General features: G+C 45.2%; 1 protein-coding gene and 1 pseudogene across 1 annotated transcript; both read left to right on the top strand.

The window, feature by feature from the left end:
- Positions 1-1736: 1736 nt before the first annotated feature.
- Positions 1737-2892, top strand: LOC136158263 (protein FAM50A pseudogene; annotated as a pseudogene).
- A 307-nt stretch (positions 2893-3199) lies between these two features.
- Positions 3200-3494, top strand: LOC136158264 (small ribosomal subunit protein eS28-like). Its single transcript, XM_065920059.1, has one exon. The coding sequence runs from the start codon at positions 3225-3227 to the stop codon at positions 3432-3434; it is 210 nt and encodes a 69-aa protein (XP_065776131.1). The 5' UTR covers positions 3200-3224; the 3' UTR covers positions 3435-3494.
- The last annotated feature ends 7121 nt before the right edge of the window (positions 3495-10615 follow it).

Below are 10615 nucleotides of genomic sequence, written 5' to 3'. Positions count from 1 at the left end.
GAACTCCTGGGGAAGCCAAGCCACTTTATTCCTTATTAAGGCTAAATAACACCCCATGTATAGATGTTGTTGTTGTTCAGTCACTAAGTTGTGTCCGACTCTTTTCGACCCCATGGACTGCAGCACTCCAGGCGTCCCTGTTCTTCACTGTCTCCTGGAGTTTGCTCAGATTCACGTCCATTGAGTTGGTATACCGTATTTCATTTATTCATCCATTAGTTGATGGACATTTGGGTTGTTTCTACTTTTTGGCTACTGTGAATAATGTTGCTATGAATATTTGTGTACAAAGTGTTTGTATGGACATATGCTTTTAGTTCTCTCAGGTATACACCCAGGAGTGAAACTGTAGGCTTCCCTGGTGGTTCAGATGGTAAAGAAACTGCCTTCAATGTAGGAGACCAGAATGGGTATGGAAGATCCCCTGGAGAAGGGAATGGCTACCCACTCCAGTATTTTTGCCTGGAGAATTCCATGGACAGGGAAGCCTGGCGGGCTACAGTTCACAGGGTCACAAAGAGTGGGACACAACTGAGCAACTAACAGTGTCACTTTTTTCATGTTAAGCCCATGTTTAACTTTTTGAGGAACTGCCAAAATGTTGCACTGTTTCACATTCCCATCAACAATGCATAGGGGCTCCAATTTCTCCATATCTTTACCAACACTTGTTAACATCTTTTTTCCTTTTTACAGGCAACTGGTACTTCTTTTTTCAGTGTGATAAAATAATTACATAGCTTAAAATTTACCATTTTAGCAATTTTAAGTGTATAGTTCAGTAGCATAAAGTACATTCACATTGTTATACAACATTTATCAACACCATTCATCTCCAGAAATTTTTCATCATCTCAATCTGGAACTCCATACCTGTTAACTCCCATTTCCATTCTCCCCCCAGTCTCTGGAAGCCATCTTTGTACTTTTTGTCCCTATGAATTTGGCTACTTTAGATATTTCATATGACTGGAATCATGAAATATTTATTCTTTTGTGACTTGTTTGTTTCACTTAGCATAATGTCCTCAAGTTTCATCCACATTGTTGGATGTGTCAGAATTCCCTTCCTTTTTAAGGAGGCATAATAGCCCATTGTATAGCTATATCACTTTTGTTTATCTATTCATAAATCTGGATGGACATTTGGGTTGCTTCCATATTTTGGCTGTTGAGAAAACTGCTGTTATGAATGTGGTGCTTTCAATTCTTTCAATTTGGGGTATATATCCAGAAATGGAATTGCTGGATCATATGGTATTTCTGTTTAACTTTTTGAGGCTTAGAGCCACTTCTGTAGGACAGGGGCCACCACTTAAGGACCCATGGCCCTTGAAGTTCCTACCTTACGTTTGGTTGGGCTGTTTCCCTTTTAGAGGGTTTTTCCCTTTGTGTGGAAACCACGACTCAGCCGTGTTTTGAAACGATTTTATTTACAATGTACTTTCATTGTTCAGAAAAGAAAATAAGAACGTCCCCTTTAAAGATTCATAAGGATTAATGGAGGGAAGCACCGAACAACAAGGGGCGTGGTTACTCACGGACGCATTCCGCTGACTTCGCTCTTCTCTTCAGCCAAGCTTTTTCTCCTGATCGAAGGCTGCATGGGATGGGGCAGGCTCTGAGCTCTCATCCAAATTCTGGATGAGCCAGAAAAATGGGCTCTGGTTAAAAGCTGTAAAAGAAAACAAAAAGTAGTTGTTGTTGAGTCCATCAGCGCCGCCGACGCCGCGGCCATGGCTCAGTACAAGGGTGCCGCCCGTGAGGCGGGCCGCGCCATGCACCTCATGAAGAAGCGGGAGAAGCAGCGCGAGCAGATGGAGCAGATGAAGCAGAGGACTGCTGAGGAGAACATAATGAAGTCCAACATTGACAAGAATTTCTCTGCGCACTACGACGCCGTGGAGGCCGAGCTCAAGTCCAGCACTGTGGGTCTTGTGACCCTGAACGACATGAAGGCTAAGCAGGAGGCGCTGGTGAAGGAGCGGGAGAAGCAACTCGCCAAGAAGGAGCAGTCGAAGGAGCTGCAGCTGAAGCTGGAGAAGCTTCGAGAAAAGGAGCGCAAGAATGAGGCCAAGGGGAAGATCTCCAGCTTGTCCTTCACCCTGGAGGAAGAAGAGGAGGCAGGCGAGGAGGAGGTGGCTGTGGACGAGGAGGAGCTGGAAAGGGAAGAGATCACCACAAAGAAGAGGAAAATGGGGAAGAACCCAGATGTGGACACAAGTTTCTTGCCTGACCGAGACCGGGAGGAGGAGGAGAATCGGCTCCGGGAGGAGCTACGGCAAGAGTGGGAAGCCAAGCAAGAGAAGATTAAGAGTGAGGAGATTGAGATCACCTTCAGTTACTGGGATGGCTCTGGGCACCGGCGCTCAGTCAAGATGAAGAAGGGCAGCACGATGCAGCAGTTCCTGCAGAAGGCACTTGAGATCCTGCGCAAAGACTTCAGCGAACTCAGATCGGCAGGCGTGGAGCAGCTCATGTACATCAAGGAGGACTTAATCATACCTCACCACCACAGCTTCTACGACTTCATCGTCACCAAGGCTCGAGGGAAAAGTGGGCCCCTCTTCAGTTTTGACGTTCATGATGACGTGCGGCTGCTCAGTGACGCCACTGTGGAGAAGGATGAGTCGCATGCAGGCAAGGTGGTGCTGCGAAGCTGGTACGAGAAAAACAAGCACATCTTCCCCGCCAGCCGCTGGGAGCCCTACGACCCCGAGAAGAAGTGGGACAAGTACACGATCCGATGACGTGGCGGCAGTGTGGCCCCGGCTCCCTGCGGTCCCCTCCTCTGGTCCCCAGGACTCCGGGTGCCCGGCTCCCCGCTCCTAAGATGGGACCGGACCTGCTCAGCCCCTGCCCTGGCGCTGTTGTTTCTTGCCTCTTTCTTACATGACACTTGGAGCACCTGATGTGTGTTTTGTCTAAAAACTTTTTTTGATCGAGCTAAAATTCACTTACAGTGAAATTCACCATTGTGATCATGTGAAAGTACACCACACAGGGGTATTGCGTATATTCACGGTGTTGTGAATCACTCCTGAAAGAGACCCCACGTCCATTAGCAGCCAGACCCTCACACCCATTAGTTTATTTCCTGTCTGTTTGGATTTGCTTATTCTGGAAGTTTCTATAAACAGAATTATACAGTAAAAAAAAAATAAAAAATAAAAATAAATAAAATAAGTGTGTGCTCTCCGCCCGGCTGCCGCCGAGCCGCCATTATGGACACGAGCCGTGTGCAGCCCATCAAGCTTGCCAGGGTCACCAAGGTGTTACGCAGGACCGGTTCGCAGGGACAGTGCACACAGGTGCACGTAGAATTCATGGACTACACGAGCCGCTCCATCATCCGAAACGTGAAAGGCCCTGTGCGCGAGGGCGACGTGCTCACCCTATTGGAGTCAGAGCGAGAGGCTCGGAGGCTGCGGTGAACTTGTGACTGGGTGCTGGGTGTTTGGGTTGACGCCGTGGCCCACCAGGATGATCTGCTGTTGATACCGTGGCCCACCAGGATGATCTGCTGTTAATAAAGCGTTTATAGCGTATGTAAAAAAAAGAAAGTAGGTGTGTTTTACCTTGGGTACTCCCAATCAATGCCTTCCTCTTTCTGCAAGTATGGGAAGGAGTTTGACGGAGTGGATGATATTGTACTTTTGTCAGGATATTGTGGTAAGGAGAGGGAGAGTGAGAAGTTAAAAAATTATATGCGGTAGTAATAGTGATACAAATAATGATAACTGCCATTAATATAACAACCACTGCAGAATGTCTTTGAGGAGCAATGCTGCCCCCCATGAGGACCACTGAGTTAGCATAACCAGCTGTCCTGGTTGGCCTGAGAGGAGGGTGGTTTCCTAGAACAGAAGATTTTCAGTGCTAAAACAGAGTCCCAGGCAAACTGGGATGGTGGTTCACCCAAAGGCTAGTCCCCCACTTCCTTGTTGTGCAACCCTGGGCTGGTTGCTTTACTTCTCTAACCTGTTTCCCTAGAGATAATATTCTCAGAGATAATCATATCTAACTCACACATTTGTTGTGAGAATAAAATAAAATCTATACATAAAGCATTAAGCCCAGTATATGGGACAGTAATAGCTACAAATACATGTTAGGAATTATTACCTAAATTCTTTTTTTTTTTTTTTGCTGCTGAAAGATCCAATAGCTTTATTTTTAATTGGAGCATAATTGCTTTACAACATTGTGTTTGTTTCTGCTATACAACAATGTGAATCAGCTATTTGTACACATATATCCCCTCCCTCTGAAGTCTCCCTTCCACTCCTAAATTCTTATCTAATTTAATCTTGTAAGGTTTGTTTGTTGTTTTGGGGAGCAATTTTTATTTGTTTAAATGTAGAGTCCATTTACATTCACAAATTTATATAGTAAAAGCCAAAGATACAGCGAGACTGCTAGAAAAGAAAATATTAAAACCACATAGTAGAAGAAAAGAATGAGCCCCTTCAAATCAAGACCAAGAGATTTCTTAAAGTGTGCATTCCTGGGGCCTGGATTAAGAGGGTGGGGCCATGGTTTACTTGGAGCTGGCAAGCTGAGCACTGGGTGCAGATGGCTCATCCTTCCCTGTTTAGAGTAGCTCCTAAATTAGATGACTTTATTATGTTCATTTTACACAATTGGAAACAGAGTAAAAAGCACAAAGTCTCCCAGCACCCTTGTCAGCTTTTCCGGCACTAGCTGCTAGCCATTCTAACTTTGCTAGAGGACCATGAGGAAGGGTTAGAAATTACAAGCTTGGATATCACAGCCCAGCGGCTTGCCCAGTATTCCAGAACCAAGGGAGCCTTTAGGAGTTGAGTCCAACCCCTGGCTTTACAAATGGAACCATGAGGCCCAGAGCTGAAACTGCTGCCCCCAGCATCCAGCTACTGGAGAAGAACCCAAATCACCCCACTCCCAGTGAGGTGTCCCCTCTAACGTTGGTCAGGACCAGATAGACTGTGGTCCCTGGACAGCTCACTAGACCTAGGGACACAGTCCTGCAATGGGCAAGAATGAATTTAGGCAACGTCCTCAAGTCTACGTTTCCAAATGGGCTTGTCTTCCCACATGAAGTTGTGTGGTTTTTCTGTGGAGACCAGCACTGACTCCGAGGCGGTCTACTGTCTGCCTGCAGGAGTCTGAAACAGGAAAGAGAAGGCCTCAGTGCGCCTGTGTGTCAAGGTCTACAGGTGAGTCCAGATGCTGAACTCACCAGTCTCTTTCCTCCCCTTCAGATACTAGAAGCAAAGCTACTCCGGCAGGAAAATCCAGAATGGCCTACTAGAAGTGAATTTCCCTCTATAAGACAAACTCTGTAAGATGGTGAAATGCTTGGCCTGGCCTGCAGGACAGGGATGGGAACCCAAGCTGGTTGTGGCTCATGGGAAGCTCATGCTGCGCACGATCAGATCACAGAGTGCTTCCTTGAGCAGGGAGGCCTCCATTTCACCATCATCCCAAACTGGCATCTGGCCTTTATATTTACTTCTTTGCGGTTTACTTCCTCTGGGCCCTGGCACCTATAGGCAGATTGCTCCTTTTATTTCTTAGTTTTATTTTTTGTATACATGTATGCATTTATTTATTTTGGTTGTGCTGCATGGCATGGTTCCAACACCAGGGCCTCAGCAGTGAAAGCACCCAAGTCCTAACCTCTGAACTACCAGGGAATTTACCAGATTGCTCTTTTTAAAATGCAAATCAGGTCTCATGGCTCACCTGTGCTCACAACCCACCCAGTGCTTACCTGTGCAGCTCAACCTGCACCCCATCCTTCACAGACTCCTTTTTGTGCCTCATCTAGACACTGATTCAGCCATATTTGAGCTTTTTCAAGTTGCTTAGAGGTGCTACTCTCTCTTTTTTTTTTTTTTTTGAGGTGCTACTCTCTTCACTTCTCTCTTCCCTGTTAACCTTTCCTCATCCCTGTTACTTAGTGTTATGCTGAATGCTGTCACAAATCTCAAGCTTATCAGCAATTAACACAAAAAGTGTTTTTCAAATTCTCATGAAAAGTTAAACTGGTGTTCCTAGATGTTGGGTGATAGGGTTGGGGGCGGGGTTGCCATTTTCCATGTGTGGCTTCCAAGATTGCCCTGGGCATTGACACAGCTGTGAGTACAGTGGGAAAGAGCATTGGATGAGCACATGAGGAGGTTTTTATGGATCAGCAAGCATCATTTCTGCTCAGGTTTCACTGACTAGAACTCAGCCACGTGGCCACAGTTAGCTGCAAGCGAGTCTGGAAAATATATTCTAGCTGTATTCCCAGGGAAGAAGGAATGGGTTTTTGTGAACACATTGCAACACCATCCTTGAGGCATCAGTCTGGGTCACTTTTGTAGAAAGTAATTCCTAACTCATTGAGTGGCTCCTTGATTGAACCATCACACTTGGTACTCAATCCTTTTATGACCCAAGGTTAAGGTAGGGTACAATAATTGTTTATTTATATATTTTTCTGCATTAGACCGTGCATTAGTTTCCTATTGTTTCTTAACAAATTACCATAAATTTAGAAGCTTAAAACAACACACACTTATTGTCTTACTGTCTAGAGGTCAGGAGCCTGAAGTGAGTCTTATTGGGTTAAAGTCAAGGTGTCAGCAAGGCTGTGTTCCTTTCTGGAGGTTGTAGGGGAGGAACTGTCACCTCTCCTTTTCCAACTTCTAGGGGCTGCCTACATTCCTTGGCCCATGGCCCCTTCCATCTTCAAAGCAATCACAGCATTCTACCTCTAATTCTACCATCACATCTTCTCTGACCCACCTGCTTCCCTCTTCTTTTAAAAAAATTTTTTTTCCATTTATGGTAGCTGGGCATGGACATTCTCTAGTTGCAGTGAGCAGGGGCTACTCTCTAGTTGAAGCGCTTGGGCTTCACACTACAGTGGCTTCTCTTGTTATGGAGCACAAGCTCTAGGGCACTTGGGTTCAGTAGTTTTGGCTCATGGGCTTAGTTGCCCCATGGCATGTAGAATCTTCCTGGACCAGGGATCAAACCCATGTCCCCTGTGTTGGCAGGCAGATTCTTGGTCTAACCACTGGACCACCAGGGACGTCCTGTCTCCTTCTTGTGATTACATTGGGCCCACCTGGACAATCCAGGATAAACTGCCCAACTCAAGAGTCCCTTAGTCCCATCTGCAGAACTCCTTTTGCCATATAAGATAACATATTCACAGGCTCCAGAGCTCAGACCGTGGACATTTTTGAAGGGCCATTATTTTTCCCACCACAGACTGTTAGGCTCTGTAAGGACACTATGCAGGTACCCTTTGATGTGTTGGGTGATGGAATGAGGGGAAGTCACAGCCCCTCAAGCTGAGCTCCAGGCTGTGGTGACCCTGCCAGGATCTCCCTCACCCCACTCCCTGCTGGTCTGTCACACAACCAGCAGCCCAACGGTCATCTTTCCTACTTCCCCATATGATGCGACTTATAAAGAATGTATAGGGCATGTCTCTCATGTCCCAAAGCAAATTTTTGAAAATCAATTTTATTGTGGTATAATATAATTGTGTGTGCGTACGTGCTCAGCCGTTCAGTTGTGTCCAACTCTTTGTAACCCTAAGGACTGTATCCAGCCAGGCTCCTCTGTCCATGCGATTTTCCAGGCAAAGAATACTGGAATGGGTTACCATTTCCTTCTCCAGGGGATTTTCCCAACCTAGGGATCAAACCTTGGCCTCCTGTGTCTCCTGCATTGTAGGTGGATTCTTTACTGTTGAGCCATCAGGGAAGCCCTGTAATATAATTAATTCACTCATTTAAAAAGTCCACTGGGTTTCTCTTTTTCCCCCACACCACGGCATGTGGGAATCTTAGTTCCCCTACCAGGATTGAACCTGTGGCCCCTGCAGTGGAAACTCAGAGTCTTAATAACTGGACCACCAGGGAAGTCCCTGTCTATTGAATTTTGACAAATATATATATACCCATGCAACCACCACCATAATTAATATATGGTATGTGCGTTTACAGTTTGTTTTGCTGTTTTGGTGTACAGTTCTAAGTTTTAAGATCTGTGTAGATGTGTGTAACCATTACTGCAATCAGGACATTGAGCAGTTCCATCGCCCCCCAAAATTCCCCTGTGTTCCCTTTTGTAGTCACAGCCTTCCCACTACCAACTTAACCTTTGGCAATCACTGATCTGCTATCTGATCCTATGGTTTTGTCCAAGGCAATTTCCAATCATGATTACCTAGGTAGACATTTTATTAAAAATAATTGCAACCTACGCCAACCTACGCCCTTAGCACAAAGAAGAGAGGATGGAAAAGATGACTGAAGAGCTTCATCAGGACCACCGGCGTCCCCTGACTGCCACTGGACTAGTTTTTGCTTGCTTGCCAAAGGAAGACAATGACCCAGTTTATCTCAGTCAGAAAATCACACAGCAGGAGTGAGGGAATCAGCTGATTTGGCATTTTCAATGGACTTCAAAGTTGAAAAAGATCTGTGACCTGCCCTGGAAACATGGTGAAGATACGATGACTTCACATCCGCTAGTAGGTTGCGGTTACAATTACAGAGAAAGAACTAGATCAAACGCCAGATACAACATAGAATTTGTCTTATTGAGGTGATATGCACATAACATAAAATTAGCCTTTTCGAAGTGTACAATTCAGTGACTTTGAATACACCCACAGAGTTGTGCAACCACTACTATCAAGTTCCAAAATCTCTTCAACACTCCAAAAGGAAACCTCTCACCCTTTAGCACTCTTCCCCCACCCCCACCATTCTCGCTCCCCAGGCCTAAGCAACAACCAACCTGCCTTCTTCCTCTGTGGGTTTACCTCTTCTGGATATTTCTTGTAAATGGAATCCCAAAACATGACCTTGTGTTTCTGGCTTTTCTCACTTTGCGTAATGTTTTTGAGCCTAATGTTGTAGCACATCATCACTTCCTTTCTTCTTACGGCTGAGTAATATTCCATTGTGTGGCTACACTTTATCTAGTCATCCATTAATGGACCACAGCACAGAACTTGCCTTTTTTTAGGCTTAAACATCTCTAAGACTATTTCTGCTTCTCAGAGTTTCATTCCAATATCACCCCCAGGGTCATGAGATGAGTTTTCCCATACATATTCTTATGTAATATAACAATTTTGTAAAGAAGGGATCACCCTCTGTTTTACAGATTTAGAATCTGAGGCACAGAAGGATGAAGTGGCTGGATGCAGGTGGGATTCCAAGCCTGCAGTCTATCTCTCTTCATCCCTGCTGGCGTCTCTGAGTGCATATGACTGAAAACAAAGTCCATGTGAAAAGCAAACTCCTTGCGAAGAATTTCAATGCAGTCTAAACAAATGCAGAAAATCCTTGAATTCTGTGTCCTTCCACGGGTGATGCTGAATACCCTTCATGTCTCTTTCCAGGCAGACGGCCAGCATGCCAGGCACACAGCTCTCATCGTTTCCCTTTCTGATACCCTCTCATTACTTTTAATTGCATCTGAGTCTCTCTAGCATCTTGTATTTTGATTCCTAATCCAGGGCATTTCTCTGCCTCCCACTGGTCCAGCACTGCACTTTCCTCTCTCAGAGCTCTCCAGAGAAGTGCCCCCAGGAAAATGGAGTTGGTCTCCAGTAATGAATTCCTCTGTATAATGAAGAGGATAATATCCGAGTCCCGGCATATTTACATAGCAATCTCCACACAAAAGCAACATTGCAAAGGGAAGATTTTTAAAAGAATGCCATCTCAGCTCCATTTCCTATAGTACTAAGAGCACTGTGGGAATTACCCTGACAAGAAGACAAAAAACGACTTCCAGGGATGCTGGGTTAGAGACAATAGCTACACCAACCCCATTAATGTTTAAAGTCAATGGAGCATAAAACTGCTTTTCTCTACTTACAGGCAGGCATCATCTTACAGAGAGAAGGGAAAAAAATTACCATTTAACTGCTGAAATCCATAAGACCTCCCCTAATTTTCATTCCCCTTGAAATTCTCTAGTAAGTATCATCAGAATGAAAATGAGAATCCTCTCTCTCTGTGGGCAACGGCTTTCAGTTCGCATCCACAAAGTATGTGAAAAGCCCTCCACAGAGATGCAGGAGAAGTCTGCTTGTTGGGAAAGGATCCGTCACCAAAACCTGCAGAACTAGTTGTGGGGTCACACCTTAGGATCTGGGAGGCTTTGGACTGACTTCAAACAATCCCAGGTCCCATAAGCAGGAGGCAGAATTCAGGGACCAGTCAAGTTCAAGGAAGTAATGCCTCAGGGGTACATTTTACTTAGTGGGCTGCAAGGGGGGAAATGTAACGTGAATGTATTAGCTGTTACCCTGAGGGAATCGCTGGAGTTAAGCCAGACTTCTGTTAGTAAACCACTGAACCTAATCCCACATTACTTTGTGTAATGCCTGACAAAGCCTGTTCCCATTATCTCATTTGATCCTGAAAGCAATCCTCAGGGGGAGGCAGGGCCAGGAGTTTTTTTTTCATTTTACAACTGTTTTCACTTGTAAACTGATTTGCCAGAAGTCACACACCCAGACGTGGCAGGAATGAGACGTGAATCTTACTAGGTCTTTGTACAACCTGTTCAGGTCTTTTTTTCCACTGATCAAAATATTCCCAGTCAC

The sequence above is a fragment of the Muntiacus reevesi genome, chromosome 2 (assembly GCF_963930625.1).
Source record: "Muntiacus reevesi chromosome 2, mMunRee1.1, whole genome shotgun sequence".
Taxonomy (NCBI): Eukaryota; Metazoa; Chordata; class Mammalia; order Artiodactyla; family Cervidae; genus Muntiacus; species Muntiacus reevesi.
This window is presented reverse-complemented; position numbering and strand designations above follow the sequence as displayed.

What these genes read in the sequence shown, in the direction of transcription:
- LOC136158264 (XM_065920059.1), top strand. Translation starts at nt 3,225, where the DNA reads ATGGACACGAGCCGTGTGCAGCCCATCAAGCTTGCCAGGGTCACCAAG.